At 41.0% G+C, this 21389-nt stretch overlaps 2 protein-coding genes across 3 annotated transcripts; one reads left to right on the forward strand and one right to left on the reverse strand.

Moving 5' to 3' along the window:
- Positions 1-793: 793 nt before the first annotated feature.
- Positions 794-10462, forward strand: azi2 (5-azacytidine induced 2). 2 transcript variants are annotated; one of them, XM_076150321.1, is made up of 8 exons: positions 794-951; positions 2372-2622; positions 3394-3510; positions 3737-3842; positions 4288-4421; positions 4729-4793; positions 6692-6816; positions 8230-10462. In XM_076150321.1, the coding sequence occupies exons 2-8, from the start codon at positions 2416-2418 to the stop codon at positions 8670-8672; spliced, it is 1197 nt and encodes a 398-aa protein (XP_076006436.1). In that variant the 5' UTR covers positions 794-951; positions 2372-2415; the 3' UTR covers positions 8673-10462. The 2 variants fall into 2 exon arrangements, with proteins under 2 accessions (XP_076006436.1, XP_076006437.1); XM_076150322.1 differs by having other exon boundaries at positions 3737-3836.
- Positions 10463-11166: 704 nt separating this feature from the next.
- Positions 11167-15908, reverse strand: cmc1 (C-x(9)-C motif containing 1). Its single transcript, XM_076150323.1, has 4 exons — positions 15770-15908; positions 15312-15404; positions 11597-11687; positions 11167-11444 (listed from the first exon to the last, which is right to left on the reverse strand). Exons 1-4 carry the CDS (start codon positions 15786-15788, stop codon positions 11324-11326), a joined length of 324 nt encoding a protein of 107 aa, XP_076006438.1. The 5' UTR covers positions 15789-15908; the 3' UTR covers positions 11167-11323.
- Between the last annotated feature and the right edge of the window lie 5481 nt (positions 15909-21389).

A 21389-nucleotide genomic window follows, 5' to 3' on the forward strand; every position in this document is an offset into this window, starting at 1 on the left:
CTTTTTATCGCGTGCTCAGGTGAGCAGCAACCATCAGCCATGGACTCAATTGCCGCTAGGATTGCAATACACTTTTTCACCACTTACACGGGATGGTGTTTAAGATACAAACCAAGGGAGGCGCTGTTTCAAACAAATTGAGGAAAGTAATAATTGGAAGAGAAATAAAATAGAAAATAAACCTGAAAATAAAAACAAATTGTTGAGTGTTCCTTGGAAATTTCACTAAAATAATTAATTAAAGATGTTCACATTTTCCTTCCTTCCTGTCGCTATTAGTATTAATTTCATTAGTCATGTTTACACTTGTACTATCATTGCTGTTGCTGTTGCTGTTGCTGTGCCTGTGCGTGTGCGTGTGCGTGTGTGTGTGTGTGTGTCTCAATCTTTTCTCTTTCGCTCTAAACCCAAGCAGTCAAGGCAGATGGCCGCCCACCTAGAGTCCGACTCTGTTTAAGGTTCCTTCCCGTTAAAGGGGAGTTTTTCCTTGACGCTGTTGCCAAGTGCTTGCTCATGGGGGAAACGTTGGGCTTCTTTAAATACTCTTTATGTAAAGTGCATTGAGATAACATGTGGTGTGATTTGGCGCTATATAAATAAAGTTAAATACAATTGAATTGACTACATCGACGGCGTCACTGGGAAATGTTAGAACCTCGCCACACTTAAATTGAAACAGATACCTGTCTGTCTGCATCTCAATGTGCACAAAGTACCGGATATTTCGAGAGATATACCATCACGATTATCCGCGCTGTGCTTTTATTTTGAAATGACTCCGGCAGTCAAGTGACTCCCGGAAGTTTTTGTTTCTTCACCTGTCAGCTCTGACACAGGGAAGTATCAGGCTTCGATTCTTTGTTTTTATCCCACAAACACATCTCGTTTTCGAAGATAAATGACGCACCTGTATGGTCAACAGAAACCTTACTAAGAACAGCATCTAACAAGGTGAGTGAGAGTCGAGACTTGTGAATAATCGGCAGCAGTAGCTTCACTCAGCGCCAAATAGCTGAAGACGGTAGCCAAGCGCTAGCTAGCTGTTGTCCTTACAATCGATCACCACATTGAAAATGTTCTATTCCTTCGTCTGTCAGTGTTAACCGACTGTGTTACACACCAAGAACCTTGTTTTATAACTGTGTGTCAGTTTAATGGCGATTTTACCAGCTGTCAACAGAGCTAAGATTAGCTTACACTACATATTAGCCTCGTTTTCAACCGAGAATTATTGATTGTTTACATCCTGAGCCGGGCTGCTTTCTGCTACATCCGTGAATGAACTCAACTTTAAATCGCCGTTAATGTCCCTATTGTTGTTATCTCTCATATTAAATCTTGGAACATCTCTTAAGTTGTCATTTCCCATCATAGCTTGCCTTGGCTCACATTTGACTTTCGTTTAACCACTGAGCAGGGGTCACTATCGCTTTCGGTTTTCTTCTGAAATTCTTAAAAAATCGGCGACTAATGTAATGCGTTTGATCTGTACCATGTAACCGGAATAATAACCTTTTTTGTAATTCGATGCTGTTATATTAAGTTAAAGCTTTGGCCTCTAATCTTAAAAACTTGGCTCCTCAGTGTTTGCTGCATCATCGCATGCTGACATCATCACCCTGTGTTAGCTGCGTTGTGTCTTCCTGAGGGCTAAATATTCAAGAGAGCCAACACACCTCTGAGCACAAAGAATCCATCTGGGCTCAGAGGTTTGAGGATGGTAGTTAGACTAGAATGCTTCATTTTGGCCCGTAGTCAATTGGATTCTGTTACACCCACTGTTGTTAGAAGACACGAAACTAGGCCAAGTTTAGAGACTCCTTTCTTTCTCATTTAACAACGTGTGTAATGCTTGTGTAATATTGAATCTAAATGGTTTGTTTTGTATGTACCAGCCAGATACCGTAGCGAAAGGATGAAAGGATCAAATGTCAGGGGTGACACAATAAGATGTCTCACATATCATAAACAGCTAAAGTGCCGCTTCCTCCTTACAGCAGCGTTATAAAGCTCATATATGACTACGACTACGTGAATTCCACGACAAAAACATGTTCTGAGTTTAGTCTGATGGTGGCAGTATGGAGCAGATTTATCTTTCATCAGCCATGCTTACAAAGGAATTCGATCATATCCGGTGTGTGAGAACAAATTCAAAAGATTTCTGGGAAATATGAAAATAGTTTGCTGATACATGTGAAATGTTTAACCGGTCCTGACCACTTATAAACAATTCAAACAAATCTGTGTTGGCAATCCTTCAAGATGTAAATTGTTGACTTACTTTCTAGGAAAGAAAATCAAAGCCAAATCCAATCTTTACAAATACATTTGGATTCATCCCTATGGAAACTTTTCCTGTTATTTCCAGGTCTGCCGTCTGCTACAGTTGTACGGTAGTGGACCTGTGCAGCCATGGAGCCCCCAGCAGTGGATGATGACATTTGCATCCTAAATTACGAGCCTGCTGGTGAAAGTCCCGTATCAGTGTGTGCCGGCGACGAATCCGTGGCTTCACACTTCGCCCTGGTCACAGCCTACGAGGACATCAAGAAGAGGCTGAGAGACACGGAGAGAGAGAACACCTTGCTGAGGAAAAGGGTTAAGCAGCTGGAGGATAAGGTGTGTGTGTGTGTGTGTGTGTGTGTGTGTGTGTGTGTGTGTGTGTGTGTGTGTGTGTGTGTGTGTGTGTGTGTGTGTGTGTGTGTATATACTGTATGTATATTAAAGCAGCCAGGGGTCAAGGAGAGTTGGAGAGATGGCGAAAGAGTCACAGAGAGTTAGACAGGCTGAACTATGGACAGAGATTTATGGATTTGTGTTACTTTCCAGGATATCATGATTATGGAGAAACAAAAAAATCCCTAGAGAAAGTTTGGAAAAAGTCAGCATATTCAATACCCCACTGCAAAACGCTTGGCTGTGGGAGATTCTCTATGCCAGCATCATTAATATTGTTGGCCTGAAGTCAAAGGTGTAAACAATATGAAATAAAGCTGCACCATCCAAATAACAGCAGGTGAAAGGGGGAGTATGGCATTGCCAAAGAGAATGTGTTGGAGAGGTGCACGCTGGCGAAAGGCTGATGCACTCTCTTAAAATAATGCAATACAGAGAAAGAGCAGTTTAAAGAGGAAGAGTGTAACCCAGATGGTAGCCTGTAATGAAAACGCCTCACAAAATGCAAACAGAGCAACTTTTCCTTCAGTGTCTGATCTCTTCATCAGTGTTGGTTTTGTCTGCTGACGCATCTTTTAAGCCCATCAAGATAGGATGTGGTGGAAGGAAAGCAACTTCCTACCACAGAAATTCCGTTTAAATTAGATTCTTCTCCTCTGTTATCTCATAACACTTCTTGCTCAAATGTTTGACTTGTGCATTTTATTGTATTAGCTTTTCAGGCCTGAGGCGCCTCCATCAGAGGGTCCTCAGTATGTGAACAAAGCCTTCAGCGCTTACCGGGGGATTTATATCGAGAAGGAGGACCTGCAGATGGAGCTTAACAAGCTGGTATGTTTCCTAATTAACTCAACCTGTAGTGCAAACCATCTTCATGAAAATACCAGCTATTTTAAAATAATACTTATACAAACTAAAAGGATTCTAGGCACAAATAACAAATGTCTTAAATCTGAAATCAAGGTCAGATCAAGATTCTCTACCATCATTAATGGAGCCTCTTTCTCTCCTTTCTTTTTCTTCCCTTTTGACATCCCTGTTTGCTTCTTCGTGTCAGAAAAAGGAGAAGAGCGACAGTGAGCGGTTGCTAACGGAGCAGCTCCAAGCCAAAGAGTTGGAGCTGCTTGAGCTGAGGACAGAGATGGAGACCAGCCAAGGTACAGGTAGAGCACACAGACCTGCTTCCTATTGTGTATGACCGCTGAGCAGGAGTAGTAGGAACAACGGAATGTTTTATATGCCCTGATCAGGGTTAGAAAAAACAACAACAAGAAACTATGCACTTTTGACTCGCTGTGAATCTGCATTAAGACTTTGCAGTGTGTCTGCTGTTGAATATGTAAAAGCCGCACATGGAGTAAAGCACGGCAGCCAAGTTCCAGTTTTAGCACGTACTCACCCATCTTGTTTAGCAGCTGCTCTGTAGTCCATCCAAATTCCTCATTACATTTGGAACATACTGTATAGCAAATTACTTCTTAAGAGAATTACAATCTTCATACCACCGAGTCCTCGATAAGTATCATGAGTACAGACTGATATTTAATAGACTTACCATACATGTCACATGAATAATAATGATATTTCTTTATTTGTCCACTTGTCTAGTGATGAAGAGCCTGAACAGTCCTCAGGACTACTGGGAGGTAGACCAGGTCAACACCGAACTTAAGATCCACACACTGCAGGAGGAGCTGGAGAGAGTGACGCTGGAAAACAGCAGACTGCTGGAGAGAAGTGGGGTAAGATGGAGGCGGGGAGAAAGAGGTTTACAAAGAGGAGACAATAATGGATAAAGCTGGACATGTTGTGTGTGTTTGTTAAGGAAGGGAAGGGGGAGACAAGTGACACAGGCAACCCAATTAGTGTAGGAGAAAGACTTAGAAAGGAGTGCAGGAGTGGATATGCTAAAAATGGATGTATGATGCAGGGCAGAATGAATAAATAAAGAGAGAAATAGCCGGGCTTGAAGTCGGGTCACTTAACCCACAATATTTAACTTTAACAACCCCGAGAACTCCTGTTTGTCCCACCTTCCATCTGTTTTAGGAGGAACTTCCTGGGCTGAATGGACCAGACTTGGGCCAAACCTGTGACGCAAAGTATGACGCCAGGTAAGAGTTTTGTTGTGACCTATTTTCATGACCTAATTTCACAAACGAGCAAGCGGTGTTGACATAGTAAATGAACAGGTGACCGTCCAGCTGGGGGTTATTATCATAACGCAAGCAATCAACCATATAAACATAGGAGAAATAAAATATTCACGGTTTACACGGTTTGTAATCCAACCTTTATACCAGGCCCTCAAAAACATTGCCCTACAGCTGAAAAGGGCCTGTTTAACAATCTTATCTTGTCCGTATTGTTGTTGCTATTTTCAACAAATGATGTGAGAGTAACATGTATCATTACACAAACCCAACAGTGGCAGTGATATCATTATCCTGTCCACTGGTGTGTACATAATGGATTGTAGTTGTCCTCTTTGGCCACTAGAGGAGGGTGCAGCTTTGCACATTGTAATTGACTGCATAACTCACGTTCAGGAAGGAACAGAAGCACACACACACAGTTCATTACATATTGTTCATACTGCATGCACTTTGAATTGTAATACATTTGATTCTGCTCTCAGTGTATGGAATTTGGCTTTCTCACTTTTTATTGGAGATAATCCTTTAGCAGGAGAAAATGCTGCAGTCTTTACTTGCATCATATTTTTTACTGTCATCTGAAGTTGAGGCAAAGTGATGATGAGATATTGCCTCTTCACCGGGTGTAAATAGGACAGTTTTTAGGTGTTGCTGGCCTCAAATAGCACCATACCTTTTTTATTGTGCTGTTTTGAGGCTTGGGGTTAATCTGATGTTACTATGAGGTTTATAATTCAATCCAACAATATAATCTTGTTTGCTTTCTGAAAGATTGTCATAGACGGGGAAGCCTAAATGTGCAAGGAGGGTGACGATGACAGTAATTTACACTGAACACCTGTACAACTCCTCGGTGGCTTATCAGTACAACTGTTTTCATATGTAGATTTTTAAAATATCTTTTGCGTTGAAGTGAGCAATTAAATTTAAGGCTGCAGCACAAAAACTCATCAGATTGCCAAATAACTGCCAGTCACGATGCAAATAGACTTTTCACCAGAGGAAAAATATCAAGGCCATGATTATAAAACGTAGGAATTAATAATAGACATGTATATAATGCTATGTTTCATTTTAAAATTTATAATCGATACATATATATACAGTATATTTACACAGTAGAATCTATTTCTATTTCTCCGGTGACCTCCATAATTTACTTTTTATTTCATTAGATATTAGTTTTAGCTTTAAAAGCAAAGGAAGAAACCCACAAAATATCAGAAAACACAAAACAGTCATCAATGGCGGCAAATTTAATCACGGTGGAAAACCATAAAGCGCAGCCATAAAAATACTAAATCTTAAATAGTTTTTCTTAAGTCCCTGCTGCGAAAAATATTTCAAATCGTTTCCCATCTTTAACTTTAACTTCAACCTAAACTCTGGTAAAGTTGAGTTTCTTTCCAGTCATTGTTTTAATTTTTTTACATTACATTTACACAAACATTTGTTATAGGTTTGGCTTGAATAATACTGTACAGTATAAAAGTCAATGAAGTGTCTCCTTGTTTCTCTGTCCCTTTTTTTTTAGTTTTTTGTTCAGTTTCAGTTTCCTTAACATTTTCATGGCCTCTGTCAAATCTTGAAGCAATAAATGAATCATGACGCAGCAAGATTAGATTCTATTTTCCTTAACAATATGCTGTTATGATTATAATTTCAGTGTTAGTACTGAACTATTAGTTTGATATACACATAATATCACATGTTCAAATCCAGTTAATGATCTTTGCCGCACACGATCCTGTCTGACATTTAATGATATTTCTAACAACATTGACTGTCAAGGACATCTGAAATTGCCTTAATCACCATCAAATGTAAATGTGTGAAATGCCCTGGTTGACCTACAGGGAGAAGAGTGCACACCAGACGTACGAAGCTCTGAGCTGTGAGCTCGCCCGTCTCCATTCAGAACTGAAGCACCAAACAGGCCTGATCAGGAAACTCAGGCCTTTGATCAACGAGACGAGAGAAGGTGAGAGGCACACACTCGCCCAAACGCACCGGCACGCACTCAGGGTTTCACTATTGTTTTGGGTATTTTCCTACGTTAATGTCTGTGTTTGTCAGTCCATGTGATAACCCACCTCCTCTACTGCCCCCCTGCTGACTTTTCACACCTCTTCAGCTCCCGTATCTTCACGGTGGAGAGCATCCTGTAGCTTCTATAGTCCTTTAGTTTAAATAGCATCTGCTCACCAGGAACATGCAGTTAGTGCAGCACTGGATGTTTATCATTTGTTTGAGCTTTTATTTGAACACAGGCACTGTGTGTAACCCGCGGAAAGGGGAAATACCTTCGCAATTGTTCAAATTTCAAGATTCTACTCACATTACCTATAAAACCATTGGAAGAAGCCTTCAGTGAAGATTGACGTGACGATTACCGTGAAAGGACTTGCTCCAGTAAACGAAGGCCTTTCTAAAGAAGCAGCACTTGTTAAAATTTCCCCCATTGCTCCTCGTTGCAATTTGAACAAGTGTGTGATAAGACTGCAGATAACTCAAACTCCTCCTAAAGGACATCGTGAAATGACCTGTGTCTCACCCCCCCACCTTGCCACCCCACCCCCGAGATGATGTATTCTACCCTAGGAGAGATTACCATCGTTGTCAATTCCCTCTGTGTGTCAGAAGTGGAGACCAGGAGGTGAAAATTAGAAAGAAATATGGCAAGAAAATAAATCTCAGCCTATTTATTCCACTGAATAAGAGGGTAATCCTGTAACTTAGATGAGGAGACTGAGAGAAGAAGAAAAGCAGGAGTGGAAAAGGAAGGGAGAGGAGGCAGGGGTACTGGGCTATGTATTTATTCAGTGATATTGTGATCTGTATTCTTCTAATGTCCCTCCTCTGGAATCAGTTTTATTCAAATCCAGGACTCGGGAGACCCTCTCATGGATGAGTAGCGGGGGAGGGATGGATGGATAGAAGATGGGTGGATGTGAGGGGTAGGGAAGGGAACGAGAAGAGAAACTCTCATTTAAACTTTATTATTTGCTCAAGATTATGATTTGATAGCAAAGCAATGATGTGTGCGCGATTAGGTTTTTTGACTTACATGCATGTGTAAGGATATGCTTGGTACGACAAAAAGTGCAGCTTAGTTTATGCATAGTGGTTGGTTTGATTAGGTTTTGTTGTGGTGACAGTTCACTAGTAGAGCTGTTTACATGCTGCAGAATACACAGTCGGATATTTGATGTGTAATATTCCCACCAGAAAACGGAGGCTGTTCATGCCAAATAAGTGATCTTCGCATTTGGCCCTTTCTGTGTGTGTGGAGATGAAAGTTCTGACTGATATAAACACTTACATTTGCAGCTACACCCTTTTGTTTTCAATAATGATTGATATTTTCAGTTTGTCTCCCCCTCACTGTCTCCAGCTGCCTCAACACTTCCAATCCAATGTCTGGATGACGTGGAGAAGAACAACAACCACCCAGTTCCCCGGGGGTCAGTGCCCCGACCCCCTAGCGCCCCCCCGCTCCCCTCCTGTTCTGGCCGTCCTTGCCCCCCTGTCGGTGCCCCATCAGGCCCCCTGCTTCTGGATGGTCTAAGAGAGGAATGCTGGTACAACGGGGTCTGGGCTGCCCAGCACTGCTCAGGAGACGCTCTGGGCGGGGGGGACACCAGTTCTGTCGTCCTGCCCCCGCCTCCCCTCAACCAGGCCTCCCTGGATGACAGCTCTAGGTCCTTTCCCAGCCCGCCCAAGCCCAGTGACACCTTGTTTTGGGAGGTACACTCAAACGCCTGCAACTCCTCATCCTCAATGGGAAACTGCAGTCCAAAGAGCCCTCCTAATGCAGAGTGGGCCAAGCCCTATTGAGAGGGACTTCATCAGTAGGAGTATGATTGGATGGTGATAAATGATTGAGTGAATAAATGAATGAATGGACTCTGACCCTGCCACATAGCTACCACCTAACCTGCCTTAAGTTGATAAGACCACTCCTCTGGGCTGGACTGGACTTACTGGCCATGGGAACTAAGGCCAGAAGGGGCCTCTCTCTCTCCGAGGTACAGACTCTGTTAACATATTAATGTGGCTTTTCTGTAATCCACATTGGTGAACATATCTGACTTTGCCGTGGGAAAGGTTAAGCGAGAGTGCACATGTACGCACACTCATACGTGTGTCCAGGAACGCATACAAGCAAATTTATTTCCGTGCGCGCATGTATGCAGATCGAGCAGAGTGTGCCTGTGTGTGCAGATCAGTGTGAGGGCATCTTTCGCCTGCCTGTATCTGTATATCATCATAATAAACCTAATAGGGCTCAAGGGGCCCCTTCCTTCATTCACTGTGGCCATTGATCACTGGGGCCACAGCTGGATGCATAGTACTAGATTTTGTAAAAGTGTACTCCCTCCAATGCAAGTCTTTTTACATTCGATCGCTGTAAAGTATACAAGGTATATAGTCCCATGTTTGTCTAAAGCTCATGTAAAGGAGATGTCTAGGTGTGAGGACGTGATGTGTTTGTTTTTGTACTGTGCAGACAGATGAACAGAAACCCGCAGAGAAAGGCAAAGTTTTGTTTTAAGATCACATACACCAAAATGAAACTGACTTTTTTGTCTAAATGATTACTCTCAACTAAAGTCAAACTCTTCATTGAATATTCTCAAAGTTATTAGCGATAAAACTACCTAAGCTTACTGAATCTTTTTTGTTTTTTTTAGAATGCCAGCTATTTGGGTTTCAAGAGGATTGTATAATAAAGTAGCAGGTAATAATTTTAGTCCAAAAAAAGATGTATTGCTTTCTGAAATGAAACACTCCAACCTCACTTACACCAAAAAAAGGCTCAACTGTTTACGATTTCACAAACATTTCAACAGTTCAGTCTCCATAAACCTGCCTGTTAGCACAGTACTCGCGTATTGTCAGACAATAACTGTTGTGTTGTGATTTCTTTCTTGGTTGTAAAATGGACTTTTAGATGCAAGCCCGTGCATTTTTGGGGATGTGTTTCTGTAGGACTTTTGCTTTTGAAGGAATAAGCTGCTGATTAAAATTTGTGGAAATTTTGAACTAGTCAGTGTATCAGAACGCATTACTGTGCCGATGTTTATCTATGATACATTTATTTTGCACTCTGAGGTTACAACGTGGGACGACTTGAGTTCCTCTTTTAACCACAGGAGTATAATCGGAAAGATGTACAGAACAAAACAATGAGTCCATTTTGAGGCATTCAAAAGGAGAAATGTGCATAGCTGTATAAATGTATATGGTGAGCTTTCAGTACTCTGCCAAACATGGTTTTGCACTCAGTTTTGTTTTTCTCTCACCCATTCCTGAATTTCTTATGTGTTTTTAAGAGTTGCCTGTAACGGAGGGGAAAGACAGATATAAATGTATTAACCTTTGAAGAAAGTGAGCTGAGACTTGTCAAATAGATGCGTGCACAAAGCACAAAGGCCCGTGGTTGTTGAAGATTATTCCGTTTCCTTTTGTTCAGCCTTTAAAGAAATGTTATTTTACAGCAGTAGTTTCATACTTCTGTAAATGATTTGCAAACCAAAATGCAATGTACAGTAGATATGGATTATATTTTAGATTTACTGCATTTCAGACTGTTTGTAATTATGATAAATGAATGACTGACAGTGTGAGGTTGATCTGTGTCTCTATTTAGATTTGTGGAAATGAGCTCCTGTGGGTAAACTTTCATTGGTATATCATCTTAGTTCAGAGGTCAAACCAGATAAAATGTCTATCCTTAAGCGCTCACTGGGTCTTTTGATACATTAAAGTGAATCTGTAAGCTTTCAGTCTAAGTATAAATAACCAGGACTCTTTGCAACCTGAAATAAGTAGTTGATGAACTGAAAATCTTCAATCGAGAGTGAAATCTTTGCATCCATCCTAACGTCACATTTAATTGCGTATATTACACATTATTGTCACACACTGTACATGCGTTTACACTTATTAGATTCATTGAACATCAATACACATACGATTTGGGAAAGCAACGGGAGCCAAGCAAAGGCGATCACTGCTGCTGTCCTCACTGCATGTAACTGTATTATATACACACACTGTAGTCAGCAAATATGGAGATTCCCTCTATGACTGCAAACCTAAACACTGAGATCTAGAAGCTGGCTGCACTGAGGTCAGACCTTCATTTATATTCCAAAAATAAGCGAGCTATATGTGACAGATTGTTGATCCTCTGTATTACTTTCTACTTCATTTCTGACTAAACAACCGTTTCAATCAATTGAGGGAAATTTGCTTTGATCCACAATTTGTGGCCATATGATGGAGTCTAAAAATATACATACTTGTGCCACTTTTTTCCACACACAAAGTCACCAGTGCCACAGTTTCAACCCAGACAGTCTTGTGGCTTTCGTGGAGAAAAAAAAAAGAAAGAAAGAATCTGCCAGATCACCACCAATGTGTCGTGGAGTTACACCACTTGCTGGTTCTTGGCAGACGCTGTTAGGTTATCATTGCGTTTGTTACATGCTAGTTGGGAGCTTCTGTTTCCGGTTCTTGGCTGGGATTCCCGTCTTCAAAAACTCCAGTTTCTCTTGGATGTACTCCTGCTTACATTGCTCGAAGAAGTCAGGGTCCTTATAGCTGCGTGGAAGACAAATGGACAGCTTTGTTTTGTGATTACCCAAAGGCCAGATGGTCGAGGGATGATAACATATGATGTGTGAGAGTGTGTGTACTTATAGAGAGAGGTTGGTGAGCCTACAAATAGTGCCGTGAACTGCAAAAATACTCACTGTTGTGTCAAACATTCCTTCAAAGCTGAGTTTTGTTCGCGACACTTAAACACCATGAAGAAGCCCGACTCCTTACAGCAGTGGTTGAAGGCTAGAGGAAGTAGACAAGAAAAGGATTAGAAGAGGAAGACAATGCAGCTTGTGCAATATATATGTGCAATACCCTCAAACATCAAAGTATAAATAAAACCCTGCTTCAAATCTATTGCCAACCTAACTTTTAGCCTGTATTATCTGATCAAAGAACACGGAAACATGCAGCCACGACCAAACTGAGAAAGGCCTCATCTGGGCATTTACCACAAGAAGGAACCTGGTCAAAGGCTGAAACTCGTGTCTACTTATTCACAGAAGGACTGAAATTAGCTGCCTGGGCAACATAGTGGTCATATGTGTTGTTGTCCCGTCTCCATTTTGGCTCTACAACAGTTAGCCCACTACCTACATATAAACATCTATGTACCACTGAGAATTAAATATAGGTTACCCTTCACTGATCACGGTGCCCAGTGAGGACTTGGGCTAGACAGAGCTAATAGCAATAACTATCAATAGGGGTGAAGGGTACGGCTGGAGAGTGTCTATCTCTTTTTGTCGTGCGTTTGCGTGGAGTTGTGACGAGCGCCGTTCCTGCAATCTCCTCCAGCGACACCAGGCAAGAAGCCCCACCGTGACAGAAGTGATGAGCCTCCTTTATCTCTGTCAAGCACAGGTTCCCCGTCAGTAACCGTTAACAAAAGGTCAGGGGACAAGAGACCGCTCACAGCCATGCCACTTTTGAGAACTACACTAAACAAAATGGAAATTCTGTTTTGAACTACTGTACCCATTACAGGTTTAAACTTTAACACATTTTGAAGTTGGGGTGTCTGCAGGATCTCACTTTCCATCTCCCCAGTACAACCTGGGATCTCTTGGAACTAAAATGTCAGACAAAACACTGAAGGAGCTAAATCCGTGACTAGCATCTAAAATAGCAACAAACAGGCCAGAAACAGCCTTTACAGAAGGAAGGAGTGGGGACATTTAACCTGACGAGTGAAGTATTGCAGATCAAATGTGCAGGGTCCTCAATGTAAAGAAGGTGTTGCACACTCGGGGCCCTCAACTTGTTAGCTCTTTCTCTCTCTCTCTCAATGCTTTAATTGAAACCGCTGCCCTGTCCTGTCCCCAGCAGACATCTTAGACAAACCTGAAGAACTGACATCATAATTACCTTCACCACTTGCATCAGTATGGTTATCACACAGACACTTTCATCAGGATGCAGATGTGGAAGAAAACCACGACAAAACCAATTTGGAGAGGCAGAATAGTGCGACTAATCTAATCAACAAACGCCTCTCCTCTGTCCCGGGGTGCCGACGGAGGCTGCCTTTGTCACCGCAACATCGGCAGCTACACCAAAGGGAGAGGACCTTTCTGTAGAAAACTGTGACGCCACCTTCAGTTTACTGATGGAAAATCGTTTGTTTGCCGCAACAGAGCGAAGAAATCAGTATTCTCGATTTGGAGCACCAGAACATGTATGACAAATACAGGAAATGGAGATTTTGGAGCAGGTTTCGACCCAATGTGCACAGAATGAATTCCAATCTACTAGATACAGGTATAAATCTAAATAATGTAGCCAGTGTGAAAAGTTGCTGTTTGCGTACGTAGGTTGTTCAGGCAGTTTAGTTCCGAAACAAGTTGCAAAAGGTGTGAGCACTGAATCATCGACACAATAGGAAAGAGCACATCATAAAACAAACGGGCAAGTAAGTATTACTTGCCCACTTCAACAACAAAGCCATAAAATACAACTTGGGGGGCTTCAGGTGCAGGCAGGCATGCAGCTGAAGGCAAATCCAACATCAAAACACTCGCTCAGATTTCCTTTTGAGGTTTTTTTCTTTGTTAAACACAATCACAGACACACACAAGAGCCCAGAGCAGACACACACATGCAGGATGGAGGTGTGAAAATGAGTAGGACGGGTAACTGGCGATGAGAGGGTGGTTTCCACTATCACACGCAGCCACTGACTGTCCCATGGATTCCGGCTGCACGTGTGCACTCTGCCACACGCTCTGCCTTAAATTGGTGCCGTCTTCAGATTGCTAGTAAAACCACATAAGCTCGTCGGTACCCAGCAAATGTGCTGCAGCAGTAGAAGGGACGCACACGATTAAAGCCACAACCACCATTTCACTACACTGATAAACAAGCAAGTGCTGTCATACTAATTGGACAAACCTCAATCTAATCCATCCTACTTGTATGTTTAAAAATTACATTGCACTCAAATGAAGGTAATACAACCATTTCCAGCCATAAATACAATAATTAGAATAAAATATGCATAAATTGACGTTGGCTTTCTCGGAGTAACGGACATTTCTGTATTTTGTCCCGTGGTTGGACACTACACTATATTCAGCAAATGGTGGAATCCAATGAATTTAATTTATGCATGCTGCTTATTTGATATTTTGCAGCAAAGACGAAAAATCTTGAGTTAAGAGTGCATAAACACACGGTGAATGAGAAAAGAAACTGAAAGGTGAAAGCGGTGAAAGAAATCCCTTAGAAAATATATGTAAAAAGGGTTAAATGCAAAACTAACAGGTTACATAGGGATCAATACAAACTATGCATGCTGCTCAAAATAATGGAACAAAAACTGTACTGCAATATGCTCAGTGCTATTGTATCTTCCAACATACCAGAAGTGACTCAAGAATAAGTCAATCCAAAGAAGATTTAATGTGAAATGATGTTTTAAGTGTTGTATTAGAGTCTAGATGACATATCATGATTTGCATATATGAAACCCACACAGTTGTAATTGTGTGATTGGGATATCACAAAATCAAGATCACATTAAAGGAATTAAGTACATAAAAAGGTATAAAGTTGATGCATTAAAAATCCAACGCACAAATGGTTAGAGTGCTAAATAATTACCCAAACTAGGGGCAATGTTCTAAGAAATATGTTTATTGCTGAATATAACCTAAAACTGCAAGAAAAGTCAGAATGCTTCCATGGCAAATAAGTGTACCAAACCAATTAATCAGTATTTGGTTGTATCTCCTTTTTTTATGTTACTTACTGCCATTCGTCTGACAAGTATTGTGTTAAAAACTCTTAAATTTTTCTCCCGTTAAATGTATTTGGATATATTGCTTTATTATGATTAAACTGCTTGCTGGTATGAATACTTAAGTATCTCCGGTGAAGGTTCACTTCATTGTACTTAGTGTCTAAAAATGTAACGATGGCGATTATTTCCTGCCAGGTTCCGGTAAAGCTTTTTAACAAGTTTGTCCTGTTACACATTAATCTGATGAATCAAGCTAAAGGTCAAGACAGAAAGGAGGATCAGTAATGATGTGTGGACTACTCTCTCACACACACACACACACAGTAATTTACTACACTAAATTGTTGTATTGAACACAATAAAGTTTGAACATGGTCAGCTTCATATTTCTCTTTATTGTGCTCGGCTGAAATTCCAACACGATTAAAACTGTCTGTACGCAACAGATGAATTGATTTGAGCACAAATAGTCGACTTCTCTGTCCAGTAATACAAATATGTGGCAACAATAAATATCTGTACATGATAGTCCCATTAAAATAACTTCTGGATATGTTCAAGTAGGAAATGTGTGAATCTAACAAGTGGCCAAACACACACAAACACACACACACACACACACACACCTTCGACCCTCTCAGCACAGCGCTCCTTGGCTTTCTCCCTCATTAGTTTGGGGATCAGGACATCTTTCTCGACATGCCTCAGTTGAAAGTCCTCTGAAACACACACACACATAGACACATCAACATTTGAACCGTTGCATAGAATAAATGCTCAAGTAGCTAATATAGCTGGGCGATTAGCAACAAACAAGCTCTGTCGTCATTATCGTTCAGATAGAGCAACAAAACATTTAAGGTACATATACTTCATTAAGGCGATTATGGAAATACGTAAACAAACTAATATACACGTGTAGGGTCATATATTATCATACGTGACTTAACATAGCATGCTACACTACTCCTATCTCAAACTAGTCTTTTCCGGAAAGCACGTGCAGCTATATGATGTTAAAGGAGTGATAAATGTCTGCAGATTCGCGTCATCTAGTGTATTTAAGACAGCAGATGTATGGTACCTTCGTTTACTGCCTCCATAGTGGCGATGTTTCTCAAAACATTACAGAAACCAACTTGTCAGTGTGACCTCTCCAACGCGTTAGACGTATGCTCGCGCTACTTCCGCTGACGTCACCGGCTACGTATGAACTACAAGTCCCAGAAGCACTAAAGTAGATATAAAGAGCTCGTAAAAAATAAAACGATACGAAATAAAATGTAAAAAAAATTGAAATACGAAATATGAAAAAACAAGAAAAATTAGGATAATGTTAAGCGAAAGTAAAAACAAAATCAAGTCTCACAAGCAAACTATAAAAAATGTAAATGCTGAAAAGATTAATGATGAATGATGATTTAATGAAATTAAGATGCAGTAAAGTCCAAAATGCAGTTACAAACTATTCGTGTTAACCAGTGATATGGCATAAGAATTGTATTTTATTTTGATAATGTTGGGAATGTTGTGGGTGGTTCAAATTTCTGGTAATATCAGAAGGTGTATTTTGGTGTATTTGTATTGTAATTTGTTGTGCTTGAAAGGTTTAACCCAATATGATAATTAAACAACATTTAATCACATTATCACACTAATCACACAAATTGATTATTTGAATGTATTATCTATTTTATTTTAAACACGGGTCAAGCACAAATCAGTACAATTTTTGACGAAGATTCCTGTGACATCAGTGACATGTCAATCAGTTTGTCTTTTCCAAAAACACCTTTCCAAATATTGTATAATATTAAGACTATTTATCCTTAATCAGTAAGTAAGAAATGTTTTGAAACTACTACTGATGAACAGATGAAAAAGGCAATGGGATAATATAATCCTAAAGAGTGAAAACAAAATCACAAAGTTAACCACAGAATCTACTGCCAAGAGTAAAGTGACAACAAACAACAGTGTTTCCAGCCTGCACTAGACTGTGCACAGTAAGGACAACCACAGTCAGCTGTGTGGGGGACTGACTGTCTGGATCCCATGCACAGAGGGCCCACCTGTTCAACCAAAGTGACGGGTATACACATACACACACACGCACAGCAAGAACTAAGTCTCACACATACATACTGAATATACAGGAGAGCTCAAAACCAGGTGTTAGTCGTCCATCTCCATCCAAACCCACAAACACCCAGCAAACCAGCAACTCACAGTTTCCCACACACACATTGCAACCAGAGGGGATATAGTCAAACTCAAGCCTGTCTGTCATTTCTGTCTGTCTGATCTCACAGCTAAAGTTGACAGTTCATGTGGAATAGAGCATTCTTTCATCTAGCAAACAAAGGTCAGGAAGAAAACAAATCTGCAACTTCTACAGACCGCAGGCCACACGTGAATGCAAAGCATACGACTTTCACTCTTTCACACACAGTCAGGCAGTCAGACTCACAAACACCTCGGCTCAGCCACCTCCTAGGTGGCACATTCGTCATATCATCAAGTGTCACCAAACTGCAGCGCTGGCCAATTTCCCAGTACTGGGCCAGGTGACACTCATGAGCCAGACCAAAAAAAAAACACAAAAAAAATGCACTTGATAAAACACAAGCATTACTTTGAGTCTTTTTCTTACGCTGTTAAATACAGGAACAAAATAATAATAATAATAATATACAATCTGGTGATTTGGGTTTAAAATAAAATGGAATGACCTAGTGATATATATATTATATTTGGGAAGGGGAATGTGACTCTGGGATTTTGGAGGTATTTTTTTCTTTGCTTTACAAACAAGAGGGCCAAACCACTACATAATAACTTGCATCACTTAGCATGACTTAAATAAAGCTATAATATCAGTTAAGGAGGATTTATGTTTCTGCACTTTGTGTCAATTAGCGAGGCGTAAGACACAACTGTGCCTGAGCAGAAATGGCAAATAAAACTTACTAAGGTGTTTTTCTGACCCATGTTTTGATGGGGATGTCACCTAACATTTACCCGTTACACTGTGAAGCAAATGCCGATTCTTCACCTTCATATACAGACTGGTATAATAAGCACCTCATCCATACCAGGTCAGTGAGTGGAGCTACTACATATAAGCATCTGATTCATGGGAAAGTATTTATTAAGGCCCAGGAACTGATGAGCAGCTTTATCAAACTCGCCCTGATTACTATTTACTGCTTTATTGGAATCATATAGTGTTTGTGATTAGAATTTCAGGACGATAATACTGTAAGAAAGCCCTGACCATCCACAGTCGGCCCCCAGCCCAGGTTAACATGCTGGCTGATATGGCAGGGGCACGGGCTCCCAACACTGATCCAATATTACCCAAGCAGCAGGGCCCCGTGAACCTGGCAGAAGGGAGGTTAGCAAAGTTAAACCCTCTCACAACACGCCTCACTGCACAGGGCCCACCACCAGCAACTCCAACTGTCCACTGCTGGGCACAAAACAAGATCCCTGTCAGAGAATGTTAAAGGGTCACTGACACTGACCCAGCTTTTCCCTGTCTTCAGAAACGATGCTGGGTTGGTGTGTGCAATTTAAAAAGGAACAATCTGTTGCGCGCGGAAGGAAACAACAATTGCAAGGACAGAAGTCAACTTGTCGACAACAGTTTAAAACCATGCTGACAGTGGTGAGCAGAAATCTAACCTTTCGTCAGGAGGAGCACTGTGTTTTCCTTGTCTCAGTTCCCTCACCTCCGTATCTCTGACTTCCAAGACGCTGTTCGGCCGGCAGATGGGGTTTGGAGATGTGATTTTAGAGAGTGTTTAAGCCAGAGCTACAGGGAGCCTCTTCAGGGTCGATGGAGAACAGATAATCCAACGGCTCGGGTGAGGGGATTACAAACTAACCAGCAGACCTCTGCTGATGAACCCTGCTGTGGGGCACCTTCCACAGGTCACCCCTGTGAAATGTGACAGTGGGCAATTATTGTCAATGTCAACTATGTGTATTTTGATGTAATAGAGACTCACAGCATGGGCGCTTCACCTCTGATTCATTCTGTTATGGACATGATTTATTTTTGCATTATTATCAAACATATCTATTAATTAATCACATTATCCTTTATTGTAGCCCTCTAATCTGGATAAAAGAAAGATAATTAGACAAGTCTATATTTAAATTATGATAGTAACAGATAACTGATAACCTCTGATAACCCTGAAATGCAGCTGAAAAGCATATCACAACCCAGACTTTACAAATCACATTTTCTCTGGGTGTATCACGCATCCTCAGAGAATAACGTTATACAGAGAAATTAAAGCGGTCTGGGAAACCTTTTTTTCCTTAACTTGGCTCTGGCGGTGTTGGCACCACCCGAGTGATGTCAGGATGCATTTCCTCTCAAGCAAGAGAAGGGGTTTGCCACTGTGCCACAATCTGCACCCGCTTCTCAGGAAGGCTAAACCCTTTGACACCACAGTTTTTAATTAAAATTACATTACGAGTAATCAGCCGGAAGAGCTGGGGATGGAGGTCAGAGGGAGGAAAGTTTTGCATAGATACGAGGATTGGGGCCATTTCTGATCGATCCATGATTATTTAATTGATTTACATGAGGCAAACACCATCTTTACAGCACAACTTGGGATTGATAGAAATAAACTTTTGAAATGGCTTTTTAGGGACACATCTGGCTTTCTCTCTGTATTGGTAGAAGGGTAGACCGAATGCTAATGTGTCTTCCTTCTTCCCAGAAACAGGAGAGTGCAAGAAAAAGAGGGATACAAAGACCCCATTCGTTCTCACTTGAGGGGCTCTTGCCAAGATAATTATAAGCTTTATGAAAGTACACAGGGAAAAGTGGAAGTAACCCACTGAAAGAATGGATAGACAGGAGAAGAAAATTACTTTTCCCCTCTACCTTTGCTTTATGCCCCTTTGCTTTAACAAGAGATGAGGCAGCAATGGAAGGAGGAGGCCTTCTTCAGGAGGCATCCTGGGGCTTTTGCAACGGGAACGAGGGAGAGCATTCAGCCCTGCTTGTCTTTCTTCCATTCATTAAGGCAGAAACCTTTGACCATTCTACAATGACCAGAGTTTTTCCTCATTACAGGTCCACCTTGATGAAAAGATGAGGAGGACAGAGATGAGGATGACGAGGAGGGGAGCAGAAATGAAGACGACACCATTTGAATAGGAGCTTGGTATAGAATCCACTAAACAACACCAAAGAGAACATCGTGTCTTTTGATGAAGTTTTTCTCCATCTGTCTGTCCTTCTCCTGTTTTCAAGAATACGATCCTCTCTGGGCTTCTGTACCTACATTGCCTACACTGCACTCTGAGTTTCTGAATGCTGTTAATTATCTAAAAGGAAAAGTTTGTACCTGTTGAAAAGCTATCCTTGGCTGCTTGGCTTGTTAATGCCAACAAAAAGCAGTCATAGTGGATGGTCAGAGGACACCACATGCTGCGGAGAGCCTTTCAGAGATGTCCCTAATAAGAATGCAGTGGAGAGAGCTCCTCTGAATGCACACACAGAGGAGGAAGATAGGTAGGAGGGAGAAAAGAAAAGAAAATAAAGAGAAAAAAACATCTTTTACCTCTCCATCTATAATTACTCCAAATGAAGAATAGGCTGAAGAAATGGCTGGGGAGACTTTCCATTATGACAGAAAAAACCCATCAAGTAGAGAAGGCAAAGCACAAGATCAATAGTTTTTTAAGGGATAAAAGAGAAGTTTTTCTAACATCTCAGAAGTAACAAGATTTTAAGAAAACATCTGTGTGTGTGTGTGTGTGTGTTTGAGAGAGAGAGAGAGAGAGAGAGAGAGAGAGAGAGAGAGAGAGAGAGAGAGAGAGAGAGAGAGAGAGAGAGAGAGTGAGAGTGAGAGTGAGAGTGACACCTCGTCCTGGTGAATGAAGTAAACAAATCATTAAAAGTATAATTACACTATATAACAAAAAATAATAAAAAGCTCCACATGCTGAAATATAACTGGTAGAATCTCATTTTGCAGGAACGTCCACCAGTTGTTTCCTCTTTCTGCTAATTAGATGTAGTTGATATTTGTGTTATGTTTCATTATCTCGTTCCATCATGCAACATCTAATGCCAGATGACGGACCAATAACCTAACATTCACCTGTAAAAGTTCTTGATAACTTGAAATTTACTTTTCCTTCAGTGGCTGCAATCTGCCCAGGCCTTGCAGCAGCAAACACGGATGCTCCCCGACTAGGAGTTGCTGTTGGACTGTAGCATGACTTAAAAACATTAACAAGTCAAGCCTACTTGTATAGCCCTGAATGATCCTTTGGGTTTAAGGAGACTTGAAGATGATCTATGCCAAAAATATGAATTAGGTCTCAAATTGGATGCATGGAAATGAATTGGTCAAGTATAATATTGTGATCCAGAGTGTTGAACGCTGCATTTAGACCGAGGGGGATTAGAAGAGAGGTGGCACCGGAGACTGAAGTTAGAAGTAGATCAATTGCTACATAGGGTTGTTTCTGTCAAAAGGTCTAACATTTTGACCTGGATTTGTATATCCAAGCAAACATGCAGCAATGTTTTGGAGATTAGATGTTGTCCTTGTCTGTTTATTACTGACTTACACTGACTTACCCTTGAAACAAATATTTTCACAGCCTGTAGAGCACTTCTTTAATTGCTTTAGTCTGTATTTCCACTATTTGCTGTACTTCTATCT

The sequence above is a fragment of the Genypterus blacodes genome, unplaced genomic scaffold (genome assembly GCF_046128005.1).
Source record: "Genypterus blacodes isolate CSIRO-AG114 ecotype Tasmania unplaced genomic scaffold, CSIRO-AGI_Gbla_v1 ptg000052l_1, whole genome shotgun sequence".
Lineage (NCBI taxonomy): Eukaryota > Metazoa > Chordata > Actinopteri > Ophidiiformes > Ophidiidae > Genypterus > Genypterus blacodes.